We start from the raw sequence: 16,546 nt of genomic DNA, 5'->3' as shown, positions 1-16,546 counted from the left end.
TGCAGGTTTTCATTACAGTAAGTAGTCCTGGTCTTTCACAAGTTGGAGTTCCTAGCAAGAGCAAGCCTAGCATTAGGATCTTACAGCATCCTTAGGATCTTATACATAGGAACTTCTACAGTAAAGTCTTTGAGCAGGGACTGAGCACGGCACACTAAATAATGAGCCAGTATAATTTAATACAAGCAGTGTGCAGGCTTGACTTTAGTGAGGAATTTGTTGCAGGCCTACATGATGTTCTCAAAGCTTGATATATGCGTGCAGAATGATGCCATTAAAGTGAGAGGCACATAACTCGCTAAAAAGACCAAATAGAGAAAGCAGTTATTAATAGTTCAATTTTGAGCTGGGAGGAGTTCCTAGATGGGCCCAGGGAGACTCATTCTGGGTCCAATATTATTCATTACTCTCCATAATGGCTTGGAGAATTGTGTGGAGTGTATGTTAATCAAGTTGGAAGACAATAAAAATCTACACAGGATTGGTAACACTTTGAAAGACAGGATTAAAATTAATTATGAGTTTGATTAAATAAGCAGGCCAAAAAAGTCACCAATGACAGTCCTTCCAAAGAAGTCAAATTTGTTAATGCACATCAAATAATATTTGATACTGATATTTGAACTAGGTGTGCTAAATTAATATTACTATCAAAAAAATTATGTGAGGGAAAAAATATTGATGAATATTACACTGTCCCAAATTTTTTTTAGAATATGAATTTTAAATTTAAATAAATCACATATATATATATATATCTGCCTCCCTTTTAACATGGATATCAGGCACTTCCTAAGCTTCTAACACTACACTATTTCAAGTTCATTGCTCCTGAATCGTTTAATTACTCCAGACAGAGGACAGGTCCCAGATAATATCAAAATAGAGTTCAAGTTCTCCCACTGCTTTAGCATTTTGATACTACACCAAGTTTATTTAGATAACAACTCCTTGGTTATGTCTTTCAGATCCCTCACACAGAGCAGAGAGGCTGTGCACATGCCTATAGGCCATACCTCATCCAAGTTGGTTGGGAAGGGAATTTGCTAACTCCATTGCTGCATTATAAGCAAGCAATGAGTGTATTCACCAAGCTATAGAAGAGCTGCCATGCAAAAGACATGCATAATGTCAGCTGATGTTAATAAAGAACAGTACAGATAAATTAGATATTTTATCTGCTTGGATAGTAGTGAAGGCAAAGATGAACTATGGTATGTAATTTGGCATAACTTATTAAGAAATCCCTCAAAAACTGGACCGAGAAAGGCAAACAGGTGGGTGAAATAGAAGGCAAAAGCTAAAATTAGGAAAGATACACGTGAAAAAATTCACTGTTTCTTCAGGAATCCACTCACACCTGCATAGGTATTAAGATACCACAAGAAAATGCTGACATTCAAGTCAGCCCTGGGGACACAAGATCACTTGTCTTTGCAGTTCAATGTTCACACAATATGAAAGGCTGCAGAGCTGGGTATTTCCTAACAAAGAACAAGCTCCCCGCTGTCAGGAGAATCAGATACTTCAAGAGGGAGATAGAAGTGGCTTCAAGACATCTTTTCACCCTTTCCACAATCTTTCATCTTGCTTGTGTACTCAAGACTACAAAAGAGAGTCTGAAAGCCACTCTCCTACAACTGACCTTCTGCAAAACAATGATGGGAAGAAGTTGGTTAAGATTATTTTAGAGCTTCCAGAGACACAGAATGACCTGAGGAATGAAAGGGGAAATGAACCTATTTTGAGCATCACCTTCCCTTTCATGCAATGAAAATCAAGAAGATATATTAGAGGCGTAAAAGAGCTGTTATCTATTTTGCTTACAGCAATTTCTATAATGGGAGGGTTTTGCAGTTTTCCAATGCTTCCAAGAAAATACGGAGGTAAATCTTTCCCTCCCTTTACTCAGCTCTTGCTGTTTAACATTGTATACAGGAGAGGGCTGTCCAGATTGGGAACTTCTGAGTTTCTAAGTACTGTTTCTTGTAATGACAATTTCTGTCCACATGGCTGCCTTCTCTCTGTCTTCCCCAAACTATAAACCTCCTTAAAGAAGAAATACTTTTGTCTCAGGGATAATATTCCTTACTGCAAGTTTTTACATAAGTAGGAAAGCTGAATTTGGACATGAAGAGACTAATCACATGTGAAAAAGCCTTTTTGAGGCAATTAGAATAATGAAACTGAAGCAATATTTTATATATTTCCTAATTACATTGATACTTACCAAGCTCATTCCAAGCAGTCTGTGGATTCACTTTTAGGATGCAATGAGAAACAAGCTTCCCTTCCAACTACATTTTCAATGCAGTAAAGCATTCAATGACATGAACTAGTTGAGATTTCATAGAAGTTTGCCACCAATGGATGGGACAGAGCACATTTAAGATTCTGGTCTGACCTTAGAATATAAATCTGTCTCTCATTTATCAGAGAGAGATCTGTGAGTAATAAAGTCAGTTCACTATGTAGGACACTGCCACTGTGTAAGAGTCAATGTAGACAATCTCATTCACCCAGAAAGACGCCTTCATACTCATGAAATTATGTCTAGGCAATTAAGCTCAATTAGGATATTCTAATACTACACTATTGACAGCACCTGGAAAACTGACAAAAAAATATGACAAATTGTGTGCTTACCCATGCTGTAGATTCTGGGCCACGATTAGCAATCTGACAGGAATCACTTGTTGGCAAACCTGAGTCCAATCTGTTCAATAATTCATTGGTTTTGCTATGAAGAAATCCAATCCAAATAGAATTGTTAGTGCTTCCATAAAAATAAATACAACTTTTTATCCCACCCATGGAATCTAGCTTAGACATTTTACCATGTGACTGCTGAAAAACATCACAGGTGGAACAATAGATTATGGAGACAGATAGAATGGCACAGAGGATAGAGAACCTATATTTTGGGTAAGACATCTGCTAGGAAGATTTCTTAAGCAAAAAACTATTGTCATTTGTATACGTAGGGCCTGCAGTGTCTATGCTTTCTTTTCTCATTGCAAAGCTTCTAAAACACAGACTCACATACATCAAACTGCTTTGCTGAATTGTCGCAAATCCTTCTACCAGATCCATAAATCTCAGATAAGTAATCTAAATTATTATTTCAAGGAATTTCCCTTAATGTTTAACACTATGCAGCCTTACAACAGATTAATTAATCAAGCAGCAAGACTTTGAAGCCTTTTGTAGCATTGTAAAAAACAAGCTTGTCTTTAGCTGAGGCAAAATTGCACGGTGTTGTGCAATTCCCCTTAAGGGAAGAGGGCTGTTCAGAAGCACTGGTTAATCTGGAGCAATCTTAGGAGGGTATTTTGTCTTTCTCAGTAGCCCTGTTTTCCATTACACTTTGGGAACAAGCCTTTTGCTTTGCTAATTAAAATAGGCTACTCCCATACTGGTACATTTATTAGGACTAGGCAAAACTCTTAGCATGGGAACTCAGCCATCCATATTGTGGTAACAGTTCCTGGCACAGTTTTGACCTTTTCCAAATAGTACTTTCCCAAATAACTCCTGGCTGCTGTCCAGGAATGAACATCATAGAATCATATCATATCATAGAAAGGTTTGGGATGGAAAGGACCTTAGTGATCACATAGTTCCAACCCCCTTGCACGGGCAGGGACACCTCCTACTAGATCAAGTTGCTCCAAGCCTTATCCAACCTGGCCTTGAACACTTCCAGGGATGGGACATCCACAACCTCCATGGGCAACTTTTGCCAGTGTCTCACCACCCTCATAGAAAGAATTTGTTCCTAATGTCTCACATAAATCTACCCTCTTCCAGCTTGAAACCATTCCCCCTCATTCTGTTACTCCATGCCCTTGTAAAAAGTCCTTCCCCGGCTTTCCTGGAGCTCCCTCTAGATACTGGAAGGCTACTATAAGGTCTCCCTGGAGCCTTCTCTTCTCCAGCCTGAACAATGTTATAGGAGAGGTGCTCCAGCCCTCTGATCATCTTTGTGGCCTTCCTCTGGACTCCTCCAATGGCTATTACTTGAAAGCATATACTTGAAGCTAGTTCAACATGTACACATAAAATGCAGGAACATGAATCTGTCAGGTGTTCCCCTGAAAAGAGTGCAATTCAGGGATTTGGAGCTGGCACCCTGCACTTACAAGCTGCTTTTGGATCAGGGAATCCGCATACATTTCATATTGTTTGGGACTAAATGCATGTGCTGCCCACATTCCCATTGGGGTGAAACAAGGCAGTGGATATAAAAGCCAGTGAGCCTAATTTCCTCTGGGCTAAGTAGGAGCTCCTGTGCTCTAACAGGGTCACCAGTCTTGACAGCCAAGGAGCAGGAAGCTCCACAGCTGACTCCAGCAGGCAACTATGAAGGATCTGGAGATCCACAATGATCAGGATCCAATGTCTAAATTCTGTGCAGAGTAAGGGCTTTAATTTCATGTGGCACTTTGTCTTAACTCCTGTTACATCTACAAGGCAAACAGAAGAGGCAGTGCTGAAAAGGATTAATCCTTAAGAACATGAATAAGGTTATAGACTGAAGCCCCAGCATCTTCCTCCACCCACAAGTCATACAGCACTGCTCACTAAGCTTTTCATTTGAGACTGAATTCCTCTCAGAACAAAGAAGTAAAGAAAATAATTTTTCTCCCTATACTTACAATGCTTGGCTTTAAGTCTGTTTTACAGACTAAAATTAAAATGCATCAATTAAAACAGCTTCTCGTAACCTTCATTACTGCTTCCCAATGAAACCAGTGGCAGTTAATTTTGTTTTAATTGATGGATTTCGAAATGTCAGGATACAGGAAAACATACAGGCTTTTATGCCAGTGCTTCTAGGAAAAAAAAAAAAAAAAAAAAAAAGCATAATCCTTTTGCATAAACCATACATCTATATATTTCTCTTGACAATTTTTAAGAGATAATGGCGACTCTTATTACTACTGAAAACAAGACAGCTTCTGAACTCCTTGTTTTCTCAGGTTGTGGGATCTCCAGCATTAAAATTCTGCTTTAATGAACATCCACAAGTATGCCAAGAGCTATTCAAAACCAGTAATAAAAAATAAAGAATCTCAAGACAGGTAAATCATTATAACCATTTCAGAGATGAAACAGAATAATTATTCACTAAGACAACAAACATAACATCTAGTGCTGAATGACATAGACAAATCAAATTCCAAAAGCATTGCCAGTAAGCAATGCTGAGGTGGTACTTCACCATTTTCTTTCAATCCAGCTGAAAAAGTAATGGTGCATAGGCAACTCTGTCCCTCCATGCTGGTGAGACCACACCTGGAGTATTGCATCCAGCTCCGGAGTCCTCAGCACAAGAAAGACATGGACTTATTGGAGTGGTTTTAGAGGAGGGCCACAAAAATGATGAGAGGGTTGAAACACCTCTCCCAAGAGGAGAGGCTGAGTGAGCTGGAGTTGTTCAGTCTGGAAAGAGAAAGCATCAAGGAGACCTTATACCAGCCTTTCAATATTTCAGTACTTAAAGGGAAGTCTAATAAAGATGGGGGCAGACTTTTTAGTAGGGCCTGCTATGATAGGACAGAGGTAGTTAATGGTTTTAAACTTAAAGAGTGTAGATTTAGACTAGGTATAAGGAAGAAATCTTTACAATGAGGGTGGTAAAGCACTGGAACACGTTGCCCAGAGATGTAGTACATGCTCCATGCCTGAAAACATTTGAGATCAGGCTGGATGGAGCTTTGAGCAACCAGATCCTGTTGAAGATGTCCCTGCTCATTGTAGGGAGGTTGAACTAGATGACTTTTAAAAGTCCCTTCCAACCCAAACTACTCTATGATTCTGTGATAATGCATACACAGTGCTAGTTTCACACATCTGTCCAGAAGTTTCACAATGGTTTTTAAAGAACAGCAGGACTCCCCCTCTCAAAACCAAACCCCCAAACTGCATTTCATTAAAGAATCATCTTTTTGCAGCACCAGCAGGCATATCTACACTCCTCCCCACTCCAATATATTTAATTGGCTAAGCGTAACAACTTCCTCACCTTTTACAGAAATTAAGATCAATTGGTTCACACTACCAAAGCCTACCTACAGGAAAAGCTGCCCTTCATTTCAGAAAGGTCCAGGGTGCATGTCTTTTTGCTAATGTGAGGGGTCTGCCTCGTGCATTTGCCATACACATCCTGGTCAGGCACTTGTTACGACCCACAAGCCAAGCTGGCTCTACTAGGGCTATTGCTGCTCCTCTGTCAAGTGGCCTAACAACTTAAAATGTTAAAATAGAAGAAATTCCAGAAGTTGACTCTAAGGTATATGAAATTGCTGTCCATTTATGCACGTTTTCCACAGATTCTATGTTGGGAGATGGAGAAAGAGACTCCAAATGAAGGTGTAGTTGGGATTTGTACAAATCAGAACCATCTTCTAAAGCGTGAATGACACAGGGAACTGATTATATGGTTTGTGAAAATAATCCCACCAAAGGCACATCTTTTAAAATTAAGCCATTAAGAATGTTGCGAGTAGCCTGAACGGAGGAGCCAATGGCTTTTGCTGGTATGCAATTATCCATGCCTCCTCTCACATCCACTCCTTTTTGCAGAGATTTATCACAGCCACAAGCATTTTACAAGGTTTAAGTAAATTCAGAAGGCTGCAAGCAGCTGGCTTGTTTACCACAGCTGGGACACAACAACAGGCAAGGTAGTAAAAACACCTCTGTCTATCAGCAACAGACATACCCTCAGCTCTGCACACATTCTGGTTCTTTTCCTGTACCTCAACCTAAGCCATAACTGCAGGACAGAGTCCACTTTAGGGCAAGAAGAAAAAACAGATGTCAGCCATGTGCAAAGCTATCAGCATGAATGAATATGCATTTTTCGGGGGGTGTATGGGTGGGGACTTAATCTTTTGCTGGAAGATGTAAGGTGAAAAATTACAATGGGAAATAATTTACCCATAAAATTCCTGTGTGGTGTTGATGGCTCTTCCTTCCCTAATGCTCTCTGCTGGGAAGAAAGGCCCATCCTCTGGGTATTAGTTTGGTTGCTTTCCAGCACAACTCCTTCCAGTGGCCACGTACCAAGCTTAATGCAGTATTCACAGACTTCACTGGGAGTAAAGCACAAGCACAGTAAGAAGGACTCAGAGAAATCCAATTATAGTGACCAAAACAATGGTATCTTTGGCTGGCAGGCATTCTTGTCTGCAAGTTCTTGAGCATGTGTTCCTGTTCTTGGGGATAAGAACAAAAAATGTGGTACTACTTAATTTTAGGTATAAGGCTCCAAGACAGAATAAAAATTGTTTTTTGTTTTGGGTGGGGTTTTTTTTGTGTTGTTTTTTTTTTTTAAAGGCAACTTTCTTAGCAGAATTGTTTTCATCACTACCCACTCACACCCAAAACTAATCTTTCCTGTCAACTCACTTGCTTTTCTTTTGTTTTTCTGACTGGATGAAATAATACAGCTAGGCTATACTTTCCTCCCACTAACCCTTCCAATATTCTTGGAAGTTATTTTAGACATCAAGTTTCATTTATTATCTGCAGTAATAAGCATAAATCCAGTTTTCAGGAAAATGCAGTTTTGTATAAGTCTATTGCATAGATCTTCCATTCTGTGTGCTCCATCTGCATGTGCAATCTGCTTCTGTATTTTCAGCCAGCTTGCATGGGCAGATTAATGCTCACAATTAGAAAGCAACCTTACAGGCGTTCAATAAACTGCCTTCATTATTACACCCAAGAGAGTCCCTTTGGATGTCTATAAAAGCCTAGTTTTCTGCCTGTTAGCTAAATAATTGACAACGCTTAAAATAATCAGGAGCAAATGAACAAAACGAAGACCATTGTGCTGAAAAGAAGCCAACAAAAGAGTCTCAAGGCTGCAAATGCCTTTTGTGTGATCCCTCTTTCATTTTCTCTAGCAGCTTGTATTAAAAGTCTGGTCAGATTTACATGTGCACTTCTGTGAGGAAAATTTGCTACCAGCCTGCTGTTTGAACCACACATCACAGGGGACTGAAAACTGGCAAGGACACTAGGATTTATCCTGTAAAAACAGATAAATAAATAAATAAAATCTGGTTTGATTCAGGTTTTATTTTCTTGCTTTTTATGACTTTTAAGGAAACTGCTTTGGCAGGCAAGTGTATATCAGCTTGGTTTGTTGAACCTCCTGCATTATGTTTGGAATATGCACTTAAAGGCACTCTGGTAAATTCTGCTCCAAATTCTGAGCAGAACATATTGAGTGCATACATGTACTTGAGTGCAGCAGTGCCAGGAATTTTTACAGGAGTACAACCTTCACAAAACCAAATATGTAACAAAGGGAGAGATGAAGTGATACAACAGCAATCATGTACTAGTAAAAAGAAACTCCATGTGTTAGACTGCTTTTCCCATTAAATAAATAGGTAGATAGCTCTTGGTTCCTTCCTCACAAGCATTAGCAATTACAAAATCTGGACTACTCGAGCTTTCATTGTCTTCTAAGACACTCTGACAGAAAAACAATCCCCACCTCAGGCCAATGCATCCAAGGCATCATTACTCAGAAGGAAGGACTCCATGTGTAAGTAGTTTTTGGTAGAAAAGTGCACACATACTCTTTCTTTTCTAGATATGGTATCTGAAGAGGCAGAACCACAGCAGTTCTATTGCCAATAAATTCCTCAAGTGTTTGTTCTGTTAGTACAAACCATAGCAATGCTGCTGTGCAGCAGCTCCGCCAGCCCAAAGTCTGCTCCTGTGTGCTCTTCAGGCTCTTTATACCCAATTTGAGGAGATACCTTGTGGGCTTTGCTGATTTTAGTCACCTAATGGAGCTTGAGTCCATCTGGGTCAGAGGAGCTGCTGATCCTAAAAGAGACACTTGCAGACTTTTCCACAGTGCTCTGCATGCCTGTCTAGACCTCATCCTCACAAGACACAAACACGTACTCAAGCAACTGTGATAATATATACAGTTGATTTTTAAGGGCCTGTTGTACACAACAAAGCAAAGATTGGAAATAAATGTATCCTGCAGACAGTGGACAAGGTTGCAGACAATTTTTCCTTTTGGCATTTGCTTATTTTGTGTTACACCCCTTGAAAGGGGATTTCAGTGAGAAGTTCCCATTTTTAACAGTGACAGAAATTTAATCAGAACCACAAACTTCTGGGCACACTTTATTGTCAGAGTATGTTAATGACATGAGAATCTTAAGTGCCTTTCCATATCAAATAGGAGCTGCACTTCTTAGAAGAGAGGTACTGATTGGGCTGTATGCTGTGGAGGCAGATATAGATAGAAGTAGTGATCAATTTTAAAAGGTTTCCCAGCTAATGAGACTGCTGGTGGACATTGATCTCAGGAAAATTGTGATGTTGCAGCTACTGGTGCTCACAGAGGAGAAACTAACAAGGCAGCTTATCTTTTGAAATGGCTCCACAGGCCATGACTTTGCAGAGGTCATTGCTTTAAATGCAGCGCAAGACCTTCTTTCCCCATTCTCCCTCAGCAAGCAGGGAGGAAGATCAAAATACTCCAGCAGAGATAGCAAGGAAAGGGCACAACCTCATACTCTTCGCCTCTAGACATAGGCTTTTAGTTGATGGAAGCAATAAGTGACTCATTTTTTGTGTAGTATACAAAAGTGCAGCTTTAAATACCAAACACTTTTCTGCTAACATGTCCCTAATAACCAGTAGCACTTCAATGAAGCCACTTTACAAGATCTGTCACATGTATCTTCCCATTACTACTTGGTGTGGTGCTCCATAATGCCAATGTATCTTAGTAATATGACCTCAACACCATCCAGTGGTAAATCCATTAGTGCCCTAGACTCCTCTTCCTCTGCCCACCAGAGGATTCTTTCAGAACAGGCAAGGCCCTAGTGTCAGTCTCTACAGTATGGAAGGTTTTCAGTTAACTAAAATTGCATTCACTGTAGGTAGGTTTCAGCTCACTTCCTCCAGGTATAGCATCACAGTACATATAAATAATCTTTTGGCAGTTGAATATAAACTTGAGCAATGGAGCTCAACAGTCCATCTCTACCTTCAGTTGCATCAGCCAGTTTAGTTTTCTAAAATGACACCAGCTGAATGCTCCCAAGGATCTCCTAAATCAGTGGACAGGATATCCACTAGTCAGTCTCCTTCCCAGTGCTCGGGTAGTCCGAGCTCCTTCACCATCTGGGGACCAACTGACTGCTCCCATTAAGGTGTTTCAGGGGGTCTGCTTGACAGGACTAAGCTTACTTTTAATGGAGCAGGCAAAATACCAATATCTAAATGTTGGCAACATATTTAAGGAAAGAGCTAATGCCAGATGTGGAGTAATCAAAGGAAGAAGACAAGAAAGTTTGAGATCAGTAAGAAAGCACTAAAATGTCTATACATTAGGGAACAGAGACTGGGCAAATGATGAAGGAACTGGAGTTACTAGAATGGGACAAAAGTGACTCCTTTAAAGGTCACAGAGGAAGAAAGAGCAATCAATCTTGCTGAGAACACAGGTGAGTAATTTCAGGAGCCAAAGATAAAAAAGGTGAAGGTGACTAAATAGCATTTTGTGTTAATTATGTGATAGAACTGGTTTGGATCAGTTAAAAAGAAATGAATAGGGCAGTGTTAGCTGGCAAGGCAGGAACTTCACTGCCAGTTGAATTAATTATGTTAGGATTTAAGCCATATCTAAATCTAACATTAAGAAAGCAGTCTTGGGAAACAGGTCTTCACAGCAGATCTCTACATTTAAGCTGCAAGACTATGCTAAATACAGAAAGTCCTCATTATTTCCATGTAGGTTAGATTTTTTTGCTAGTCACTAAAATAAATGGGTGGAGGTGTAATTCAGATCCTGTTCCTATGATTAGTCTTGGATTGAACGATCACATAGTGATTCAGTTAGAGAAAGCACAAAGTCATCCTATAATTCACAGTTTTCATTTCAAAGTGCATGTTTTGAGAAGCTAAGAGACATCTACTGAACCAAACTGCTCATAGAGTAAGGTATGGAGGAGGCTTGGAATTTCACAGAATCATAGAGTGGCTGAGGTTGGATGGAACTGCTGGAGGTCTTCTGGTCCAACTCTACTGCTCAAGCAGGACCTTCTAGAACCAATTGTTCAGCACCATGCTGGTTGGCTTTTGAATATCTGCACAGATAGAGACTTCACAACCTCCCTGGGCAACCTGTGCCAGTGCTCAGTCGCCATCACAGAAAAAAGTGTTTCCTGATGTTCAAAGGGAACCTCCCGTGTTCACTTGTCAAAAAGTGAAAAAAACAACAGCAGAAGGCAAACCTTTCCTGTGCCCCAAAAGAGACAAAATCAATCAATGACCAACCAACCAACCAAAATCATCCCCCAAAACCAAAAGGAGAGGCAGATGAGGAATTTTAAGTAATACAATTCAAAATTTACTTACTAATTTTGATCCTCAAAGAACATCTCTCTTCTTTGCATTTCTTGTTGCCTTTTTTTAACTTCAAGTCTCTCCGCCTACAGCATTAAAAACAGGAAAACATACTTGAAATTTCCCGTAAGCCAGAAACAACACTGACTACTTCATCTCAAGTACTTCAATATTTTGTATTTCAAAATAAGTATAGTAGCAGTTGGGTACAGAAGTGACCCAATCCCAGATTCAAGTGTTCAGACACGACCAAACAGCTCCTCATAAACTCTTAAAGAGACCAGTCTAAAACAGAAAACCACCCTGTGCTCCTGGCAGACCCACCTAGGCTCACAAAAGGCCCTCATGAGCCATCACAGTTCTCAAGCCAGAGCACTGCTGGGGCCATCTTTCAGTGTAACTGGTGGAACATTAATTCTAGTTAAGAAGGTAGAGGATGTGAACCATGGCACCAAAGCAGATTATAGTTTTGTAGCATTGAAAGCACAGTGATAGAAGTACATGTAGCTCTGCACGTAAACCTGTGGCCTTCAGGAGCATTAGGTACTGGTCAGCTGAATATATGCTAAGACAGATGAAGGTGCAAGACATTTATACTTCACCAGTGCTACTCTGCCTCAGATACCATGCCCTGTGCAGGAGTCAACCAAAGCCTGGACACACAAAATTCCTCTGGAAATCTGGATACCACACAAGTGATAAAGTCCTTTAACATAAAATTGCACATAATTTCCAGTGGAAGGGTCATCTAAGCTGCCCCACCCCCCAGACTGAAGTAGAATAAAATGTCAAAATGAAACAGAAACTAGAGAACTTGCTGCAGCAGCAATACATAGCTCAAACAAAATTCCAATCAAAGGAGGGCAGCCACATTTTGTTGATGCACAAGCTGTAGATAGATCCAGTGGAAAGAACAGTCAAAAGACAGTTCAGTGTATTAAAAGCACAAATCAGAAGTGTCAGTCTGGGATTTCAGCCCTATTATATTTTGGGCACAGACTCTAACACTGAACTTGGGGGGGGGATGCTCCAACAAGAGCTCCCACCCAAGTTTGACAACCACAAGTGTGTCGAGCAAACTGCAAACTTGGACTGTTGCTCCACTCATAGCTCAACCTCAAAATGAAAAAAGTAATTGTTTAGTAACACAGTAACCAGACATTGCTCTGAACAAAGCACCCTGGCAATTTCATACGATATCTTGCAGAAGTGAGAAGGGAGCCACAGGTGGGAATGGCCCATTTGGTCCAAACCTCAAATCAGGGAAAGGACATAGTATCTGGGTGAAGGTACTGTGCAAGGTCAGGTAAAACAGGGTGTGTGTGTGCATGTATGTGCGTGTAAACGGAAAAGTGGTGTTAAGAATAGGGCTGTAATCCCTGCCTCTATAATTTTCTTCCTGTCCTGCAATCAATAACATTTTGAAAAAAATTACAGTTCTACGGGCAGTTACTCAATTACTTTGCCTTCAGAGATTTCAGAGTGGTATTTTTTAATTGGATAAAGAACGACTGTCTGGAAGACATCTGCAAAACAAGTGCAAATTCATCCTTGGCAGGTATTTGATTAAGAAAAAAAAAATCCTGTCAGATGTCTGCTGATAGGAAAAGAGTTGTGTAACAGTGATATAAACTGTTGGAAGGCAAACGACTTAGATGCTGTATTTGCAAAAAGGGAATGGAAAAACAAACAAATGAAGGAAGACAGATATTTGAAAAAGGTTTCCCATTGTTGAGTCATTTGACATACTGAGACAGTGGTAGAATGTATGAAGTACTGATGTAATACAAAAAAATAATTCAACTAAAGTAAGGAGTATCACCCCACAGTATAGGTAAATTTTTATAGTGTTCATGGGTTATCTTGTATGCTCCTACCCCTCCATCCAGAGACATGACACTTTATGCAGAAGACTCCCACCCATCTCTGCAACTTAACAATTAACTGGGAAAGAAATGAAAACTGATGGGATCTATTGTGGTCAAAGGTGATGCTGATACCCTCATGGCACCAGTGATATCTCCCAGGCTTTTCCCTGCCACAGCTCAACACTGAAAATTGACACCTCCACCTCTGAAAAAGCATTTGACATGGAATCCATCATCAAATCAAAACACTCCTGAAATTTCAAATCCAAATCAAATCCAGAGCTCACCAGAATTGTTATGGTCTAACTCCTAGCTACTACAACACAGTGATATTACCTTGCTCAACACAAACCTTTAATATCACCCCCATCTCACACTAGATAAAAAGAAGGAAAAGTCCTATTTTGCCGCCAGAGCGGTGCCTGAAGAAAGCTTGTGCATATTGAAGTTATTTACTGGTGACTGGTGTAACTGCTTTCTACTCTGGAGATTACCCTGGAACCTCTGCTTAGGATGCATGTACATGACAGGCAACGGGACTGGAACGCTCTCTAACTCATGACAACCTATCAACAGACATTGCCAAAGCACTCCACATTTGGCACTGTCTTCAAAAACAAAGCCAAGAGTGGAACAGCTGTGATATTGAAGGTAAACATGTTGAAAAGCATTAACAGAAGGTCTGTAAAGTGCCTGGTTTTAACAAATTCCCCAAAAAAGGCGATTCATGCTGATTAGCACAGTCAAATTAAAGAGCAGATGATTTGATAAAGAATAAAATGAAATTACAGCTTATTCTAAATGGAACAGTTTCTAAAGATGGCAGGACTGTTACTATGCAATGTGAGAGCAAAACAAAGTTACACACAGTAGAATTATACTGAACCTTTTAAATCTTCTAATATTTAGCCAAGATTTAGAATATGCAAGGAAGAGCTAAAGGCAGGATAACAGGAAGAGAGGCTGAATGATAGGAAACAGAAATATTCACTCTGCTGAAGTTTTGCTGTCTGTGTGCAGCACAAATGGAGAAAGTTTAAAAACCAAGAAGCCAGCTATCAGCCACTTGTTTATTTTCTTGGGGACTTTGACAGCCCTTTCATCCAAGAGACTCAAAGGAATAAGCTTCAGTCTGAGCAAAATCTGTGAAAGGCTGCACAAAAGATACCAAACTGCAGATGCCTGCTACTAATGAGCAAATAATAATAATGGTGCTTCCCATGTTCTCCTACACTTTTTGCAGATCAGACATGAATTTCAGCACCAGGGACAAGTACAGAAATAGATATTCCCCTGCTAATGTTACAAAGTCTCCCCAAAATTACCTTAGTGAGCACTCATGAGATTATTAGTTTAGAAGAAAATCCAAACTCATGCAGCCCAGGGTTATCCCATGAACAAATCAAAGCAGTCCCAGGACAAACTGCCTGACATGTAAAGCATCAATCCCAAATCCCATTGATTGCTACACATGTAGACCCAAGTACCAGTTCACACAAACTGGTCCCGTGGAACACAAAATGAGGATCCACCTTTCTTCTCTCTGGGAGCCAGACAGAGGCAAGGTAATGCAAAGAGCGTTGGTATTCCAGCATCTAACTTTTGGTTAACTAGAGAATCTCAGAGACAGGCAGGTGGACTTCTATGGATGTTAAGGCAAACTTTCCACATTTGAGTATTGCTTTGGTAGACAGTTCTCTCTTTGGTCACAAAGATAACTGGAGAAGAACTGCTTTTCTCTCCAAAAGAAGCATTAAAGCATTAACATAAACAGATCCTATGCTGATAAGCAGCTCTGGTTTACAGTACATCATCCTTACAATCCAGGAATGACACAGAATCACAGAATCACCAAGGCTGGGAAAAAAAAAAAAAATCACATTGGCTGGACTATGACTCTAAGTGCCACATCCAGCCTTTCCTTGAAGACATCCAGGGATGGTGCCTCCACCGCTTCCCTAGGAAGTCCATTCCAATGTCTGATCACCCTCTCCATGAGCAAGTGTTTACTAATATCCAACTTAAACCTCCCCTGGTGCAGCTTTAGGCCATGCCCTTTTATCTTGTTGCTAGTTGCCTGGAAAAAGAGCCCAGCTCCCACCTGACAACAACATCCCTTCAGGTAGATGAAGAGATTGATAAGGTCCCCTCTGAATCTCCTCTTCTCCAGGCTAAACAATCCCAGCTCCCTGAGCTTATCCCCATAAGACTTTCCTTCTGGTCCTTTCACCAGCCTTGTTGCTCTCCTCTGGACCCGCTCCAGCACCTCAATATCCTTCCTGAAGTGAGGGGCCCAGAACTGGACACAGTACTCAAGGTGAGGGCTCACCAGTGCCGCGTACAGGGGGAGAATTACATCCCTGCTCCTGCTGGCCACACTATTCCTGATACAAGCCAGGATGCCATTGGTCTTCCAGGCCACCTGGGCACACTGCTGGCTCATGTTCAGCCGATTGTCAACAAGTACTCCCAGGTCTCTCTCTGCTGGGCTGCTCTCCAGCCACTCTTCCCCCAGCCTGTAGTGCTGCCCAGGGTTATTGTGGCCAAAGTGCAGGACCTTGCACTTGGTCTTGTTGAATTTCTTGCATTGGCCTCAGCCCATCAACCAGGAAGACCTGATCTGAGTGCTGGTACTCATTCTAGACATTGTGCATTATTCTGTAGAGCTTCACCACTTATGCTTGTTGGCAAAGTACCTCTTCAGCTGTGAAAGTCTCGGGGCCCCTGATGATAAAGCCAGCTAGCCATTCTCTCCTTGTAGACTATCAGACAATTTGGTTTTTACTGAATGGGTAATAACCTTGCTCAAAAGAAGGGCTGGCCAGCAAGAAAAGAAGGCTTGTAAATTTGCAGAAAAACATGCTTTCAGCTGATGTCCTGCAGGTGCAGTTGTCTACAGTTTGTTCTTCTCCTGGGGTAACCAGGGCCCAACATTGGCTCTACAGTACCAGTTCTTTAGGATCTCTTTCCTGTTATTCCTAGTTCTCAGCAGCCTTTCACCTGCAGGCAGGGTGAGACAGCCAAGTTAACACTTTCTAGTGGCCTTCCAGCATGCATTTCAACACAGAGTGGAATTTTTCATGTATAAATATCTTCCAAGCAGAAATCTTCATCAGCTCAATCACTATTGTGGAAGACAACTTGAATAAACAAATGCAAATTGAGAGTTCCCTCTCATGCTCCTCTGTTTTGTTTGTTTGCTTTGTGGTTATATGTTTATTTATTAAAATCAAACAGTCTGTTTGGCAAATATGTTTGCCATGATGTTGCATTCTCAT

At 40.7% G+C, this 16,546-nt stretch overlaps 1 protein-coding gene across 1 annotated transcript in view; it reads right to left on the bottom strand.

Moving 5' to 3' along the window:
* Positions 1 to 16,546, bottom strand: part of EPSTI1 (epithelial stromal interaction 1) — a 50,158-nt gene that overhangs the window by 13,561 nt on the left and 20,051 nt on the right. The window contains exons 7-8 of the mRNA XM_051608638.1: positions 11,413 to 11,486; positions 2,647 to 2,740 (exon numbers count right to left, since the gene is read on the bottom strand). Coding sequence (XP_051464598.1) covers positions 2,647 to 2,740; positions 11,413 to 11,486 — 168 coding nt within the window. The remainder of the gene's footprint in view (positions 1 to 2,646; positions 2,741 to 11,412; positions 11,487 to 16,546) is intronic.

The sequence above is a fragment of the Apus apus genome, chromosome 1 (genome assembly GCF_020740795.1).
Source record: "Apus apus isolate bApuApu2 chromosome 1, bApuApu2.pri.cur, whole genome shotgun sequence".
Lineage (NCBI taxonomy): Eukaryota > Metazoa > Chordata > Aves > Apodiformes > Apodidae > Apus > Apus apus.
The sequence above is the reverse complement of the archived record's forward strand: the minus strand, read 5'-3'. Positions and strand labels throughout refer to the sequence as shown.